The sequence below is a fragment of the Ambystoma mexicanum genome, chromosome 11, assembly GCF_040938575.1.
Source record: "Ambystoma mexicanum isolate Mex_15411 chromosome 11, UKY_AmexF1_1, whole genome shotgun sequence".
NCBI classification, from domain to species: Eukaryota; Metazoa; Chordata; class Amphibia; order Caudata; family Ambystomatidae; genus Ambystoma; species Ambystoma mexicanum.
The window spans coordinates 7,244,767-7,263,849 of record NC_090934.1 but is presented as its reverse complement, the minus strand read 5'-3'; the positions used below and the strand labels follow the sequence as shown (position 1 = coordinate 7,263,849).

General features: G+C 47.6%; 1 protein-coding gene across 1 annotated transcript in view; it reads right to left on the bottom strand.

Moving 5' to 3' along the window:
- The window catches only part of GALE (UDP-galactose-4-epimerase), a 164,484-nt gene that overhangs the window by 51,250 nt on the left and 94,151 nt on the right, over positions 1 to 19,083 (bottom strand). Inside the window, exons 5-6 of the mRNA XM_069622385.1 lie at positions 14,394 to 14,570; positions 12,249 to 12,362 (exon numbers count right to left, since the gene is read on the bottom strand). Coding sequence (XP_069478486.1) covers positions 12,249 to 12,362; positions 14,394 to 14,570 — 291 coding nt within the window. The remainder of the gene's footprint in view (positions 1 to 12,248; positions 12,363 to 14,393; positions 14,571 to 19,083) is intronic.

The window sequence follows — 19,083 nt, the reverse complement described above, 5'->3', positions numbered from 1 at the left end:
TAGAACCGCTGCTGTTGCGCATTTGCAGCTGGATATTTGGTGGTCTCCAGTTTGTGGCACAAGTCGCCTTCCTGCCGAATTTCAGATTCCTAGTTCAAGAGATCCCGTCTTGGAAAGACTTCTACAACCGCAACTGGAAGGACGCCTGCCGCCATCTGTGTGATGTGAGCATCGCTGGAACTCACCTTCCCCCGTCCTGTGAAGCATCGTGAACAGGGCTGCATTGGCGATTCTTGCATTTCTCCATCGCTAAGGGTTGCACTCTGCTGCTGGACCAGACTGGAAGAATCCTTGAAGCTGCAGCTCCTGGCCACCACCCATCTGAACCAGGGGCAGGAAATCCAACGTCCAGCAAGCCCAGGCGACCAATCCAGTCTCTTCTTTAGAACAATCACTAACACGATTAACGTACCTTCTACAGAGTGTTGGGGAGATTATCAGTTTTATGCTTAATCCCCTCCCCTAGTGAGACCTCCAGCACTTTTTGCTGGACTTCTGGACCAATGTCTTGCTCTGCTGAATGAGGGGGGCCTTGTTCCCCACCCTATGTGGAGTGCTAAGTGGATACATAGGACCCCCCTTCTCTCTGCTCCTGCAGCGTTTTGGTTCACAGAGAGAACCCTATAGATACGGCTGGTGGTAGTGGACGTGTTCTACCAACGTTTGTGCTATTTTCTACCACAGACTGTAGCCCCAGTCCTGGTTATGCACAAAAAGGTCACCTATGTCCTAACATGGTGGCTTTCTTTTTTGCCATTTCTAGTGGTTCTCTTTTGTTAGCCCTTCCACCACCATTCTGGGAGGGGGAGGTCTGAATGTGTGTTTTGCCTTTGGCGAGAACTCTTTGTGTAGCCCCCTTATGCTCCAGTGTGTGATGATAGGAAGTAGGGGAGGACCCGAGACTCCCGTCCTTTGTCTGCTGATGTGCCTGAATGGAACCAGTTCCCACCAATGGAGGTCTGCAGTCTTGATTGGACAGCCACCTGTCCCTTTATGCAAACTGCAGGCAGAGTTTGCAGAGGAGTGAATCGGAAATCCGAATAAAAGGTGTGTTTCCTGAGGCAGAAGGCAAGTCGATCACTGGAACAGAAGAACCAAAGCTGAAGACGACCAGAGACGCCAGCATACCCTTCCCAGAACAGTGAAGTGACCCCTATTGTCCTAACCCTGTTTTCTTATCGACAGAGGAGCACCGAAGAGGATGACTCCTTCCCTTTGGCTGGTGGGACCAACAGGCTCAAGACGAACTGCAGATCAGCCATCCCCCCGAGGTGCTGTGACCTTCTAGGGCTGAGAAACACAAAATACCAGGGGACCATTTGCAGTGCAACATCTTTGCATGAACAAATCCTCCCAGAACTTTGGTGAGCTCCAGTTGGCCCTACAGAGGCACGATCCCACTCCTCCAAGTCCCCTCACCAGAGTACAGGACTGCAGGATCAAGGTGGATCGACCTAGCAAGTAACTGTTCACTGTTGGAGCTGATAAAAAGGCGCAAAACCGCAGATTGACGTGGGAGACCGAAGAAATCCTTGCTGAGGGTCCTTTCTCGCGACTGCTGCTGTGGCATGCCATTCTGAGTCCTTCCTTTCGTCATCAGACTGAGGAATCAGGAGACCAGGTCTGTCACTGCTGCACAGGACAGGATCCAGCTGCATTTTCTTCAACCACCCTAAGGTAAGGTCGGTCTCAAGGTAGAATTTACCTCAAGCCGAATAGTCGCTCCAGTGTAACTGGAGTGCGAAACCAGGTGTTTGGGTTTCCACCCATACCTCCTGCCCAGGCTTAACAGCCTGTCCACCTTTAGGGAGTCCTTTGCAGGGTCCTTAATAATTGGGTTATCCTACTAAAGCATTTTATTTAAAGTAACTAAAGTGGGAACGTTGCCTTTCTGCTGCTGCACAAGACTTGGCTCCCATCCTACACGGACTCCGATAAACTCTTGAATAGTTAGGGACTGGGCTGCTAGAAGCCTGGAAGTGTTACCGAGAACTGAAGCGCTGCTACGTGTACTAAATAAAACCCTTTTTCTTTCCTACAGACTGAGTGACTTTGTAAATGAATGAAACTGTCATTTCACTGTAACAAATGTGGGTCGGAGCCACTGCTGTGGAACTTGTTACTGTCATTTTCTGTAACAATTGTAAGCGCGAGCAACTACTACTGATGCAGTCACCTATGAAAAGTATTGTTGATATTTCTCATGTCTATTGGTTAGTCTAAAATAGTATTTACCTATCTCACCTTGTGTGAACTACTGTTTGTAGGTCCATCCCATGTGGAGTTCTGGGGGGTTACTTGGTAGCCCCCTATCCTGCCTACTCTTGTAACATTTTTTATGATACCCTTCTGACTTTTAATGGCCGGTGGCAATGGTTTAATGTTCCTACCATTGTGCTTTTCTACCGCAAGCTGAATCCTCAGCTGCAGTATACCACCCACGGGTGACCATTTTGTCCAAATGCTTGGGTTTTACTCCGTGCACCAAGCCGGTTTTGAGCCCTTTGTTAGTTTTGCCTTTGGCTGGGCTTCAGTACTGAAACCCGCCTCTGGCTCCAGTGTGTCTGGAAGGCCAGGAAGTGAGGGAGGTTCCTGAAACTCTTTTTCTAAATCGACAAGAGAAGCTCTGGAAGGGACGACTTCTTCCCTTGGTTTAGTGAGACCAACTAACCCTGAGACGAACATCCACTGGACCACCTCATTAACTGGCTGTACTTCTTTGCTGCTGCAGGAGAAGAGTGCAAGGGGTCGAGAAATCCATAGTCCAGTGCAACGTCTGTGATCCGGCAAGAAGCTCCAGGAGTCTCCCAAGGACCCTCCAGAAGCAGGGCGCCCAGAGCTCGAGTCCCCTCACCAGAGTGCAGAACTCAAGGAGTGAAGGAAGCCCAACCGTATCCGAAATCTGCAGTGGTACAGTTTACCGAACACAAACTGCAAAGTGCCACCTATATAGTTACACACCATAAAAACATAAAAGAGGCATCAATTCTGCTTCATACAGCATTTCCGCTGAAAAAATCCCTTGAGGCAATTCTCCTAAAATCTCCATACATACAAAATTAAAATTGGCCATATGATATACACCACACACCGTGGGTAATAATAAGCAGCGCTCAGATACCGGAGGGTTCGTAGCGCTATATAAATGCCTAATTATTATTATTATTATACAAGATTACTATCCTTGCCCTGTAGCAACAAGGTCCACAACAAATTTGCATCATCACAATTTATCTTATTACAATAGGCGTTCATGTATGTGCTCCCAATAGCGTTTAAGCTGGCACGCTGGCACATTATATGTTCCGCAGATTCGATGACCATTTCCCCACAAAGGCGACACAAGTGCTCAGACCGTGGTATTCCCCTTTTTGCTTCCTCCATTTCCAGAACTTGAGTGCTGTTGAATTAAGCAGACGATACTGCCTTATTATAGCACTATTAATATAGGCATCAATTATTTTGGTACATCATTGCATTCCAACCAGTAACGGATAAAAAGGCGCACCATTAAACAGATGATGCAAAACATAAAAAGTCAGCTTCACTCCCACGCTGGTGTGTCGTTTCTTTTACCCGGCATTTCAACCCATTTTATATTGACCTCTCTAGCTGGCATTCATACCCTGCCGTCCAGAATTTGTGTTTGGCCAACAGACTTCAAAGCGTGCCAAATGTCTCGTGCTCCTATATTCTTTTATAGGCCTGGCACATCTCAACCAGGACTGTTCCATTATTTAGGTCCAGCAGATTCTCATAAACCAGAGTAAGGTTACTGTCGATATTCTCCGGATGTCAAATTCCAGAAGTAGGTTTTCAATTGGAAGTGATTTTGGCATTCTAAATAATATTAGAAGAACGTTACTTTCAAATTGTATTATCTCTGCCATAAGATGTGTCCCACATTCTTCAACACCATGTAAATCATAATTAAATATAAATATACTCTACTGCCAGGGCTCCTTGTTTTCACACACTTGCGACTGCCTGGTATACTCTCCTGCTAAGGCTTCTTGTTTTCACACTCTTGTGGCGGCCAGATATACAGACGCATAGCCGGGATGGTCTACCAAGCGGGGCCTGAAGCTAATGTAGTTGGGCCCACTGCAATGGCATTAATATCTGTAAATGCACACAGCGCTGCTGAGTGGGCATTTATAGATTTTGGGTGGGCCTTGCCCGCTCCGACCCTAACCCGTCTACATATTCACATGGGGCTTTTGCTTTCCCCCCAAAGTTGCATATATTCACATGGGGCTTGTGTCCTTTCCCAAAGTTGCATATATTCACATGGGGCTTGTGCCCTTTCCCAAATTTGCATATATTCACATGGGGCTTCTGCTTTCCCCCCAAAGTTGCATATATTCACATGGGGCTTCTGACCTTTCCCAAAGTTGCTTGTATTCACATGGGGCTTGTGCCCTTTCCCAAAGTTGCATATATTCACATGGGGCTTCTGCTTTCCACCCAAAGTTGCATATATTCACATGGGGTTTATGCCCTTTCCCAAAGTTGCATATATTCACATGGGGCTTGTGCCCTTTCCCAAAGTTGCATATATTCACATGGGGCTTCTGCTTTCCACCCAAAGTTGCATATATTCACATAGGGCTTATGCCCTTTCCCAAAGTTGCTTATATTCACATGAGGCTTCTGACCTTTCCCCCCAAAGTTGCATATATTCACATGGGGCTTGTGCCCTTTCCCAAGGTTGCATATATTCACATGGGGCTTCTGACCTTTCCCAAAGTTGCTTGTATTCACATGGGGCTTGTGCCCTTTCCCAAAGTTGCATATATTCACATGGGGCTTCTGCTTTCCCCCCAAAGTTGCACATATTCACACGGGGCTTCTGCTTTCCCCCCAAAGTTGCATATATTCACATGGGGCATCTGCCCTTTCCCAAAGTTGCTTGTATTCACATGGGGCTTGTGCCCTTTCCCAAAGTTGCATATATTCACATGGGGCTTGTGCCCTTTCCCAAAGTTGCATATATTCACATGGGGCTTGTGCCCTTTCCCAAAGTTGCATATATTCACATGGGGCTTGTGCCCTTTCCCCCCCAAAGTTGCATATATTCACATGGGGCTTGTGCCCTTTCCCAAGGTTGCAGATATTCACATGGGGCTTCTGACCTTTCCCAAAGTTGCTTGTATTCACATGGGGCTTGTGCCCTTTCCCAAAGTTGCATATATTCACACGGGGCTTGTGCCCTTTCCCAAAGTTGCATATATTCACACGGGGCTTCTGCTTTCCCCCCAAAGTTGCATATATTCACATGGGTCTTCTGACCTTTCCCAAAGTTGCATGTATTCACATGGGGCTTGTGCCCTTTCCCAAAGTTGCATATATTCACATGGGGCTTGTGCCTTTTCCCAAAGTTGCATATATTCACATGGGGCTTGTGCCCTTTCCCAAAGTTGCATATATTCACATGGGGCTTCTGCTTTCCCCCCAAAGTTGCATATATTCACATGGGGCTTCTGACCTTTCCCAAAGTTGCTTGTATTCACATGGGGCTTGTGCCCTTTCCCAAAGTTGCATATATTCACATGGGGCTTGTGCCTTTTCCCAAAGTTGCATATATTCACATGGGGCTTGTGCCCTTTCCCAAAGTTGCATATATTCACATGGGGCTTGTGCCCTTTCCCAAGGTTGCATATATTCACATGGGGCTTCTGACCTTTCCCAAAGTTGCATATATTCACATGGGGCTTCTGCTTTCCCCCCAAAGTTGCATATATTCACATGGGGCTTCTGCCCTTTCCCAAAGCTGCATATATTCACATGGGGCTTCTGCTTTCCCCCCAAAGTTGCATATATTCACATGGGGCTTCTGCTTTCCCCCCAAAGTTGCATATATTCACATGGGGCTTCTGCCCTTTCCCAAAGCTGCATATATTCACATGGGGCTTCTGCCCTTTCCCAAAGCTGCATATATTCACATGGGGCTTCTGCTTTCCCCCCAAAGTTGCATATATTCACATGGGGCTTCTGCCCTTTCCCAAAGTTGCATATATTCACACGGGGCTTCTGCTTTCCCCCCAAAGTTGCATATATTCACATGGGGCTTGTGCCCTTTCCCAAGGTTGCATATATTCACCTGGGGCTTCTGCTTTCCCCCCAAAGTTGCATATATTCACATGGGGCTTCTGCCCTTTCCCAAAGTTGCATATACACTTGGTTTGTCAATCTGTCCTTTGGATATACTATCTGGTTTGGGGTTTCCCCCATATGTTTATAACATCTGGGGTTTGTTCCTTGCTTAATCCCCTTATTACAATCAAGTTAATTTGCTCTCTCTTTCTTAGTTATTTGTGCGTTAACCACTTTGCGTTGCCGCTGACATGCCCCGAGGTCCCCACTGCCTCCGAGTGGCCTCACCAGCTCTTGTTCGTGTCTTCATTTCTCCTGCGGTCAACCAACGAAGCATCTCCGCCTGCTTCTTTCTTGTAACCATCTCTTCTTGATTTCTTCTTCTTCTCTCGCGGCTTCCACTTCATGCTACTCCCCGGGATCCATAAGTAAAGCGCTGCTCTCTCTGACCTGTGAATGCCCAGGAGTCTCTCATCGGCTTCTGGCGTTCCCGCAGAATGTCCTTCTCACCTCTTCTTCATTGATGAGCTGCTGGCTCCACCACGCCGGTAACTGCCTTAAGTTTCTTCACAGAGAGACGCGTCTCTCTCCTGCCAGCAGCAGTCCTCCATTCCCCACTACAGTTGCCTTTTAAAATTCCCCAACACAGGTCTTTGCGAGCAACCACTAGGACACTCGCTGGGGTTGTAGCTTCTCTCGCTCCATACGCGACCCAGAGTTTTGGTCATTCTGGGAGATGAAATTCACTTTTGAGAATTGATTTCAAAAACTTAAATAACCATTTCCAGTCGTATTAAATGGTGAACGAGTTCTGGATGATTCTGCACTACTGAATGCAAGGCCTTTAAACACGCATGCCTTAGACATACAGGGTTATATTCTCGACACTTAACTAAACCGGTTTTGTTTCACGGAAACTTGGTTACAAGAACCATGCGATTCCATTATGGAGATTGCAGTACCAGAGAATTATATAGCTCCCAATAACCGCACTAATTCTAAAGGCAGAGGTGGAGCCATTATTATGAGGAAAGAGTTAACTTTCTATCAGGTCTTTAGTACTTGCGATGGATGAAAGATGTTGCATCTAAAAATAAAATTTGATCCAGCAAATGGTCTTAATCCTTTGTTGCTGTACAGACCCCCTAATAATATACCACATTTTTATGAGGAGTTAACTCGCATTCTGCTGTCTTTAAACAAAAGGGAAGTACCCCAATACACCTGGGCTGATATCAACAGGTGGTATCAGGACCCCAAAGCACAAGAGGCACTGCAACCTGAGCACTTCCTGAATAGTGATGAATTTGATATTTTATACACAGAGCCCACTCATCTGAAAGGCAGAATTCTAGATTCGATCGCCGCAGGAGATATCCGAGGGGTGATCACAGAGACCAAGCCCTGTATATGGTCAGATCGATGTGATATTTTGTTTCAAACCTTTGGTAAACAAAAACTGGATATAGGCCATGTCCCACTAAAGAAAATGTATGAAATTATAAAAAGGTTTCTGAAATGGACCAGACAAATGTTTTAGCCTCAGTGATGGAATGTACATCGTATGGAGATAAAACAGAGCTCCTAATTAAAGTCTTTGAGAAATCTATGAACAAAATGTTAGACCAGGTTGCCCCTATGAAGAACCGGTTTGTGAGAAATACAAATTGCCATAGCGACCGGTTTACTATAGGATTTAAAAGAAATCAAGAGCAAAAAGCAAAAAGACAGGCTGAATTTCTTTGGATGAAGACAAAATCTGACCTTCGTAATAAAATTTGTATTGAACTAAAGGAAACCTATAAAAACGCCATATACAATGCAAAGAAAGCATATTATGAGAACCAAATTATTAAGGCAAATAATAAAACGAAATAACTATTTAGAATTTTAAAGAATATTGAAAACCCAAGACAACAGATCATTTCCACCTCCTAAAGAGGATTGTACTCGAACCCAAAAAGCCTTTACTGATAAAAAAAAAAGTGGGGACAGACCCTAATGGCATAACCAATCTTTGACCGATCACTCAACTTTTGTTCTTTCTGGAAATTCTTGATAAAGTTGCCAGGAAACAATTCCAAGAATTTCTGGAATCCCAGTGTTCTTCATCGAAAACAGTCTGGCTTTAGGACCCACTTTAGTACCGATAGTGCTCTTGTGGACCTAAAGTCAGACATGTTGAACATTGGGTTTGGACAAGTCGGTCATGTTCGGGGGAGAAAAGGCAGAAGATTTCAAATAAATAATCCTCTCTTTTCTCCCTCTAACATTTCTGCGATGGTAAAACAACCCCAAAAGTACCTTGCGGCGAACATATTACCTTGCATCGAAGGAATTTTCATTGGCTCCCTGTTAAAGCATTTACAATAGCGGTCCTCTCCCATAAAGCCGTATCTGGCCCTGCCTCAGAATGCATAAAGAATCGAAGTACTACCTACCAGCTAAAACCTTACAAACATACAAGACTATGCTGCTAAACTGTCCATGACCCAAATGGAAAAATGCAAGTGGGAAATCATTCCCGTATATTGCACCCTGCCTTTGGAACACAATTCCAATGAATCTATGCTTGGGCGGCAACCTGGCTTCATTTCGGATTGAAAACGCATCCGTTTGAATAGTTATTAACATACTCCCGCGGCTATACCACTCTAGGCTCAGTGTAACTTGTTTCGTTCTGTGTGTTTTATGTTTCTACGCCCTGATGCCGGTCTGGTTTTCGGCATGTAATAAAACTACATAACAGAACATGATTGATGAGTGGGATTAAAGAGGGCGAGTTCCCCATTCTTCATTGCAAAAGGACTGGATATATCACAAGAGGCCATGAGAGTGCTGGATATGGGAGGGTTAGTTTCAGGAGACATAGCCCAGACCCCCACCCTCCACTGGATCAGGTGGCAGCTGCCGTCCCCCGTCCCCCATCTACTGCAAATAGCAACACCACGGTTCCTGGCTGCCGAGATGGGCTTTCCTTGCATCTGGGGACCGCACTTCTTGAGAGGGCTCAAGCTCGGTCAGTCCGGCTTCCTGGGAGTCGGGAGGATCTTCCTAGAGCTCTTGGCCAGCTTAAAAGCAATACACACGATCTGGTGTTCCTCTCCCTGGCTATTCGGTTCCAGCAGCAACTGCAGTGGAATTTCAACCAGGATGTCCCTCTGGGTGGCTTACTTTGGAGTGGATTGGTCACACCACTCAAAAGGGAGAAGTCGTCCTTGCAGGGGCTTCTCTGTCAATACGAATTTGGAGTTTCAGCACAGCAGTAGGGCTTCACCGGGCAAACGAACGGTCCAGGAGTTGCAACAGGCGTCTTCTTCAAGTTCTTCTTTGGATTCCTTCGTCCACTGGTCAACTCTGACTTCCAAGCCAAAAAGACTCGCCTTTTATGCAGGTTTCTCCCATTCATTCCAACCTAGCTGTCAAGTCACCCAGCAGGGTGGCTGTCCTTGCCTGATAGCCAGCCGGACAATGACCTAAGAGTGCATTCCTATCCCCTAGGAGACTAAGAATCGGGTGTTTCGGGCCCCTCCCTCGCTTCCTGCCCCGCCAGAGACCCTGGAGCCAGAGGTGGGCTTCACTCGTGAATCCTGCTAAATGTAAAACGAACAAAGGGACCAAACCTGATTTGGCGCGCAGAGTAAATCTCAATAAGGATCTTTCCACAAAGAAATGGCAAAAAAAGAAGACGGGGTCATTTTGAGAAAAATAGCACCCATGGGTGCTTTACCGTGGCTGCGAACGCAGCCTGCGGTAAAAACACTCAATGGTAGTAAAAAGTAAACCACTGCCACCAGCCATTCATCGAGGAAAGGGTAACATAAAATGTTACATCAGAAGCTAGACAAAGGGGATACTAAGTAACCCCTCCAGCACCCTATGGTAAGATAGTGTGTGCTGGGTCTAGAAAGTTACACAAGGTAAGTAAAGTCATTTTCACTTTACTGCGCTGGGAAACAGTAGTTTATCCCAGAGAAGGTATTTAAACCTTGGGAAATCTAAAGGACTTCCCTGTGCCACTGCACTGAAGGTGCTGTGACACAATGTAAAAGATGATGCCTATGGAGTTTGTCAGACTCCATAACCAGAAGAAACATAGTGTACAAAATCACATTAAAACATATGAGAGAGTGGGGGGAAAAAGGGTCTCACTCTCTCCAGGTTAAAAAGTAAAGTCCTCAAAATCCAGCAAAGTTTCTGGGGGGTCTCTGAGGTGTAGAGGAATTAGCACATTTCTGAGAATTCTCCCCAACAACTTGTGACTGTGAATCTTTGTGTAACTCCCCTGCAGCTCGCATTGACCCCTCTTGAGATGAGCCTGGCTGCTCAACACGCTACCAACCGGTGTAGCACAGACTTATACCAAAGGTTGGGTTCCTTTTGCCAGGAGGTCAAGGTTGTTGTAGTGCACCCAAAGGGTACTGCATACAATCTTGCCTAACACTTGTTAAGGTTTTCATTCAGTTCAGTATTCAATAGGCCCGAGTTGCGCTCAAAACACACTTTCCCTTCAACCCGCTCAGTAATATTTCTTAAATTCACTTCAAATGAAATGCCCAATATTCAGAGACTTTAGAGAACATGGTTCCTCTAACAAGCGACCACTCTGATACCAAGTATTCCTAGTATTTCAATATTTGACAATGGATTAATTCAGAGCCCCACCAAAACAGAGTTTCCTCAAACACATGACCACTCCGATTCAAAGTATTCCTTGAACAAACAAGTTCAAATGCTTGGACGCTGGGTTTCCCAATGTTAAAAACGTACTGGTCGTGTTCACAGGCTGGCCAGCGGTGTGATTCATATGGCCTTCTGTTCTTCACATCAGGGGTCCAAATCCTGCCCCTCAGGTACTCCTGCGACACCTTCCCGACAGGGGAACGTGCATCTCGACCACAGGGGAAAGGGACAGCCTCTCCACACAGCTCCCTTCGGAAGGTTCAGTTTGTTCCACAGAGCCCCAGCTCCTACACCAAGCTTTCAGAGACCGCCTCTCTCAACGTTTCGGCGTGCTTTTCAATTAAGGTTCCCTGCTGCTTACACAAGCCTTCCTACTGCTTTAGCCATCGGCCTCGTCACTCTCTTAGCTGGTGGGCTCATCTCACTTTATAGGCCTGCAGCCCTTTTACAGGCTGCAGGTGTGAATGTCCATTCGGCCCCGACCTTCACTGCTCTCTACAAGCTTCTTTCTCGTCCCAGTACCAGAGTGGTAAAAGAGTGTAGCCTTCATTGCTCTAGGTGGTCTCTTCGTCTCAGTACTGTCTGAAAAACAAGGAGAACCGAATCACAATAACCTAGAAAGGCCAGGGAGGGGCTGGTCAGTATCACCCAAGGTCCCCCACTCCCAGAGGACCCTCCACCCAGGTGATCCTTCCTTGCTTCTCCACCCCCAGGATTAATATCCAAAAGCAATGGCCCTTCCCTGGCCACCTGCGCACATGATCCAAGGGGAATAGACGTGAGGGCACCCTCAGGTTTCTCACAATAGAAACTATGGAGGGAAAGTCCATATGGAGGGAAAGCGAATCATCCCGCTTCCTGCCCAGAAAAGAGGATGATGGTGAAAAGTGATGAGTGTCTTTACAGTAATTTGGGCCCTGTGAGCATTTTAAGTTACTTCAAGAAAGCATTAGCGATATTATAAGGAGCATTAAAAAGGCAAGATCAGGACAAATTAGCACTTCTGAAAACTGGTTGGTCATTTTGATTCCGCTTCTTTCTTTTTATTCCTCTAGTGATAAAAGGCTCTTCTTTGCTATAGTAGCGCAAAGTCAAGGCCACACACGTAAGCTTGATTTTAGATCTAGTCTTATCAACCTATTCAATTCCGTAAGATTGACCCAACAATACGCACAAACTCTACATGAAACTCATGTGTACCTTTCCCTCAAATATGGATTGTGAAGATCATAAAACCAGTCTGGAGCTGACAAGTCACAAGTGAAGTGGGCTCCCTACTTGGTTAATGCAAAATGGGTCACAAAATATAGAACACAAACTTTATAAAACGGATTTAAGTGTTAAGAACAGTACAGATACCCTCCGAAAACAGTGTGTTTCAAGACCCCATGTTGGGCCATGTACAGCTTAGCCGGAAAGTTTCAAATGCAAAACAAACTAGAAATGCAAAGAAATTGAAGGGCCGATACCTGAGCAACATAGGGCATGAGGTTGTTTGGGATTCCCTGAGGATCTTCTCCAATCTTTCCAGAAATGTGGGCTCCGATGGGATTAAAATATCTTAAAAGAATTGCATTCCAGCCCTGCAAAGTGTAAATAGAAGAAAATAAATGTAGATTAGTGCAAGCGCAGGTTTGGAGAAGCTTGATAAGAAAAGTGTAGTACATGATCGATCTATCACATCACATCTGCACAGAAATGTGCAGGAGAAAGAACCTGTACAGCAGCGAGTGCAGCGCATCTCTGTCGCTATGTTACATTATCTTGCATTTGTATAGCACCACCTGCCATAGTCTATGGCTTCGAAGCGCTTTGCCCGTCAGAGGCAAAGGACGAGTATGATGGAACATTCAATCGGGGTAGGGAGGAGTAAAGTAGGGTAGATAGTTGGAATGAGGGCGAGGGATAGCACAGGAGGGAAAAGGTTGGAGGAGAGATGTGTACAATTGGAACACATTTATCGTGGGACTCAATGGGGCGCAGCGCCAAGAGGAGAGATAACAAGGGGAGTATGTCTGGAAGTTACTCCCTGCCTGGTGAGCCTGGGCATGTTGAAGCCAGGCCAAGAAAACACATGCGGCAAAGCTTGTTTATTTACTTCCCTAGGGCCCCCAACATTTGGGATATGATATGGCATTTATAACGCGCCTATACGCAAGTGTTTCAAGGCGTGGGGCTGTATGTCAGAAATCCGAATTTACTACGTTTGAAAATGCCCTCTGAAAATCGAGCACAAAAGAAAAAAATGTTTTGGTTCCCTCAATGTCATGGTTACCAAAACCCTAGGCTTGTGCATGTGTGCCAAGTGCTTGCGGCTAGACTTTCAGCAGTTCCATGGGGAGCCAAGACATGTAGAAAACCAGGCCAAAGAAAACAGAGCACGAGAAGCCCCTCTACTTACTCCCCCACCGGTCAGATATTTATACATCAGCTCGGCCTTACATCCTTCCGAGGTCGATACATTGAGTACCACTCTGTGGGATAATAATGTCTTATGTAATTCCAGCGCTCTGAGACCTACCGGTGCGTAGCGCTGTATAAGAATTGTATAATTATGGGCAGGCTTTGAGCCTTCCACAGTGTCATGGTGAGTCAAGGCGTGTAGAAAACCATGCCCAAGAAAACAGCGTGCAAAGCCCCTCTGCTTTCTCCCCTAGGCCACGAACAGTCAGATGCTATATAAGGAAAAGCTGGAGGGAAGTATGGCCATATTTACCTGAGGGTGGGATTCCAACCATGCCCTCCTCGGGAACAGAAGCCCAGTCCAGCCTTCCTGCAGGTTCCCGATTCCTACTCTGGCCTTTAAGGTGACGCTTATATTGGTGCTTGGGCAGGAATCCTCTTAGGCTGAGGTTGGGCACTTAGGGGAGTTCATTCACACAACCCTGCCTTTGACTAGCCGTCTCACCCTGGGCTGCAGTTACTGTGTCCTCCCAATAGAGGGCATCATGCGAGCGTTGGGGTTGCTCCCTTGCGTCTTCCGGCTGCTTCAAAAGCGTATGCAAATTAGACATTTAAGTCAAAACATTAGAATGGAACCTGAACTGAATATAACCTGACCTAACTAGCGTAAAAAAGAACATCATATCCTTCCCGTCCCCCAAAAGGAGTCAACATGTACATACAGTAGCACTCAGGTAGAGTCTAGGTGACGTGCATTAGCTTTGGGAAAAGAGCACTTGGATCCCAGCAGAGCCAGACATTACCAACATGTTTCTACAGCTTAAAACATGGCATGGCGTAAACCAATTCAGTGCAGCACCACAAAATAGGGCCGGACACACACACGGACACACACACGGACACACACACACACACACTCACACTCACACTCACACTCACACCCCCCCACCCCCCCCAAGGTTTCTACGAGGCTAAGGGGGAATGGAGCGACAAAAAGGTGAAGTATATTAGACCAGACAAGGAATCCATGCAATGTGGGGGGAACCAGACTCACATGCCAACCACTCACTGTGTGCACTGCACATGGGCCAGAAAACCACCTAGGAGGAGTTTGTGCAAAGACACATCAAGAGATCTGGTCTTGGTCCCACGTGCAGAGCCATTAAGTGACCCTCTCCAGATTCCGAGTGCAGGACTCGACCCACCCTTACCTTTTCCGCCTTGCACAGGTCCTGGATGATCTCCTCAATGAAGTATTTGGTTTTCCCATACGGGTTGGTGCAGCCGCCCACTGGATGCTTCTCGTCAATTGGGAGGTAAGCGGGGTCTCCATACACAGTGGCCGAGCTGCTGAACACAATGTTCCTCACTCCGTGAGCATTCATGGTCTATGAAGAAGCAAGGCCAGAACATTAACCAAGAGAAAGGAACAGTCTAAAGGCACAAATGAACACCAGCTTCAGGGCACTATTCCCTCATGAACCCTGAAGACATTTTATCACAGGAGTGGCAGCACAGCTTTAGTTACTGCAACCTCCTGTACACACTGAGGCGCACCGGTGTTGTTCGTGAATAAAAAGGGACGCAGTCCCTTTAAGAAAAAGGACACACACCAAGGCGGGAGGAGGGCGGAAGGAGAGGGACAGGGGAAGGGAACGACAGGATGTAAAAGGGAAAAAAGAAGGTTAATGTGAGCAGAGGCTCTGCGTATCACTGGAATGAATGCGCGCGAATGAGTGAGGGAGAAGCCCGTAACAACTGGCGACAAGGCCGATACGAGCTCTCGCTCTGCTACAGTAATGGTGGGCCTGTGTGCCCAGCAAAGGTGGAGTCAGTAAGGGGGCCCGTGAGCCCGGCAGAGAAGGTACCGGGAGGGGACTCGTGCGCCCAACAAATAAAGTGGGCCTGTGTGCCCGACGGAATCCACAGGCCCACACGCCTGCCAGAAGTGGTGATCTGCTGCGTCAGTGCGGATGGTGTGGCAGCTCGCAGACCGCCGATCCAAAGACACCGCTACTGACCGCGAGGCTCCAGCATTGCAGGAGGACCAGCGACACGGACCGTCGTGTATCCTTCCGCCACCAGATCAGGAGCACCGGCGGGAGAAGGAAAGGCAAGAAACAGCCACAGACACGGAACCCCGTGTCTCCCATTAAGTGACATTACATTGATGCAAAGAAATTAATCAACAACCCAGTGGCGATCCTGCCCAAAGGGAACTATCCCCAATTTTCACACGGCATTCACGGGCAGAAGTAAGGAGCACCCTTCCCCCAACTAAAAGTGACAGGAAAATTTACCATCCAAAAGTGCACACACACGCATCTGTGCACTGCTTAATTTGCGCCACGGTGGCTGGGCCCCACGCTAAACACCCAGCACCACCCACCCACTCTTGGAGCCTTGATCCTGCTCATAAGTCAGCCCCCCACGACACCGCCTCATCGGCCACTGAGACCCAGGAGACGCTTAATCCCTGTACTCCAACCCACACCAAGGATATTTTGTCACAACCAGCGGCATCACCATGCCTGCTCCAGCAGACGCCGATGCCCCGCCACCACTGCCAGGAGGTCTCTCCTCACATGCCAGCCTAATGAGAAGGCCCATGCCATTCACGCTTAACCCACACCACGACCAGGGCCAGCGGTGGGAAGAATGGGTTTAAGAATTTGATGACTTTGTAGGTGCCATTGGCACGCAAGAACCCCCTAACATAATCAGTATCTTTACTAATGTCGCAGGGAGAGAAATCAAAAACATAATACGCACAATTCCTCCGCAGACCGTGCAACCTACCCAAAACTTCTAGAAGCCATCAACGAGAAGCTTGTCATAACACCCAATCGCGACCATGAGCGATACACTTTCAATAAATGTGCTCAACACCCTCACGAATCGATAGGGGAATTTGTCATCCGCCTTCAGAGAAAAATCACCAAATGCGACTTCGCCATCTTTAACGACAATGAAGCAATCAGACTGCGCATAATAGAAGGGTGCACATCCTCAATGTTCAGGAAACATCTTCTAAAAAAGCCTCTTTCCCTCAGAGAAGTACTGGACTTGGCCAGGGTGTACGAAAGAATTGACTTTCAGGGCGCGGCCATTGAAACCCACAAAAAGGGTGACATCATTGCAGAGGTAAACCACTACACCCGTTACCCAAACTCGCAAAACAGATCTGCTTCCAGGTACCCCTCACAACGGACAAACAGTGACCGCCAATGCTACCGCTGCGGGTTTGAGTACCCACACAGAGGACCATGCCCTGCTATTGGCCAACGATGCATACGATGTGGACAAGAAAACCACTTTCAAGCAATGTGCAAGGAACAGCTTCCCGAAGGGAACTCAAACCGCCAACAGACTGCCGGTTGCGCACCAGAGAACAACATGACCAGCGCCCCCTGGAAAGAGGGGTGGCCTACCCCATGAACATCTACCAATGCCCAAACACAGTGAGAGCGCTGGAAGGACTACAAATTGTACCCGACAGAAAAGGTCATGGGCTCTATGACATCCACCAACGTGACCCAATGCAAATACCAGCGCATGAGAGAATATATACGAGGGACCCCCGCCACCTCACAAGCAAGATAGTCACATCTTAGCCTTCCCTCTGGACATAGAGCCATATGCTAACTCCCTGCCAAGATATCAGCAGGAAGAGATTCAACAGCCCCAATACCTACACGACGGATACGACAGAGAATGTGTCGACATTGAGGGCACGCCAGCCCCCAGAGTCACTATATAGATGGGAGATGCAAGGAACCAATTCGTCGTTGACACCGGAGCGACGGTAAACGTCATGAACGAAGAACTATACCATGACATTGCCACCCTCTGTGGAAATCCAAAACGCACACCTTCCAGTGGGGAGCGGCCCTGCCCATGACATCCAAAGGACAATTCCAATGTGACTTGACACATCGCGACCTCACAGTAACCTCCACAATTCACGTCATAAGGAGTCCCTCTGTAGGCCGCTGCCTCCTCAGCTACCGAACTGCCAGAGCCCTAGCACTTATTGATCTACGATACGTTCTGAAATAAGGGGACACCCGTCAGAACGTGAAGCCATCATGTCAATAACATGCCGACCCCTCACAAATGAGGATGTCAAAGCTCAATTCCCCAAACTGTTTGAAGGGGTAGGTATGCTTAAAGACTCTGTTGTCAAACTGCACATTGACCCCGAGATCACGCCAGTGCCACAACACCCCCGCTAGGTGGGCTTCCACCTCCAGGCAAAAGTGTCAAAAGAGATCCAACTCCTCCTCCTCAATGACATCATTGAAAAAGCAGAAGGACCAACACCATGGGTATCCCCCATAGTAATAGTGCCCAAGGACAATGGATGCCTACGTATATGCGTCGACATGCGCATCCCCAACACCGCCATCCAAAGAGAGGCACCCAGGTCCAAGCCTAGAGGGCATGTTTATCAGGCTGAACCTAGCAATGCACTTTTCAAAACTAGATCTCAATCAGGGCTACCAACAGCTCGTTCTAGACCCAGCTTCAAGAGCCATCACCACCTTCGTGACACACGATGGGCTGTTTGGATATAAACGGCTCAATTTCGGCATATCTTCCACCGCAGAAATCTTTCAAGAGACAATCAGACGCCTAATATCATCCGAAGTGAACGCTTTAAACTACAGCGATGATATTCTGATCTTTGGGAGGGACCAAGAACAACACGATAGAGCCCTCACATCCGTATGCAAGGTCCTCCAAGAAGCGAGACTAACTCTGAATGGACCCAAATGTGACATCAACAAGACCAGCCTCAGATTCTTTGGACATATATTTTTAGACAGAGGCATAAAAGCCGACCCGGACAAGATAAAAGCGATAACTGATCTTCAGGCCCCCACGACAACGGCGGAACTGAGCTCCTCCCTAGGGATGACGGGATACTGTGCGCGCTACCTCCCAAATTACGCCACGATCACCGACCCACTTCGAATCCTCCTAAAAAAGGATCAACCATTTCTCTGTGACCTCCAGTATCAGGCGGCATTCACAACCATAAAGGAGAACCTCGCCAACCACCGCCAGCTAGCATACTTCCATCCAGAGTGGCACACCATCATCACAGTGGATGCCAGCCCAGTTGGTCTTGGAGCCATCCTAGCCCAGACCCACACCAAGGACAACACACGACATGCAGTTGTGGCCTACGCCAGCCGCGCCCTATCCCAAACCGAGAGAGCCTATTCTCAAGCCGAGCGGGAAAGCCTTGCAGCAGTATGGGCCTGCGAAAAGTTTCACCACTTTGTAATTGGCCGGAAATTCACCCTCGTAACGGACCATCAAGCACTCCTCTCAATATTTGGGAATCCCAAAACAAAAATGCCTCCCCGAATTGAGCGCTGGGGGATAAGGCTACAAGAATATGACTACGTGATCATCCACAAGCCTGGAGGAGAGGCCAACCCAGCAGCCTACCTGTCCAGGCACCCACTGATGAAAAGTGATGACGCCCTAGCCCATGAGGCCGAAGAATATATCTCTTACCTATCCACAACGCCATGCCACCAACGATATCAACAGCAATATTCGCAGAAAGAAGCAAGGCCGACCCGACAATCAAAGCCACCATAGGCCTCACCTGCTCCAACAAATGGAGAGAGTGCCAGGTAAGAAGGAACGGAGGGGGCGGACAAGAAAGACCTGGATTGACTAGCCAAAATACACAGGTAACTGGTAGCCACAGATCAAGGCATACTGCTACGTGGAGCAGGCTAGTGGCTCCAAAAGATCTACGGAAGACGCTAGTAACACTATCCCATGAGGGCCACAGGGGGATTGACAATACAAAAAAGATCCTAAGAAATCACATTTGGTTCTCCTACATGGACACCGCAGTGGAAGACATGCTGACACACT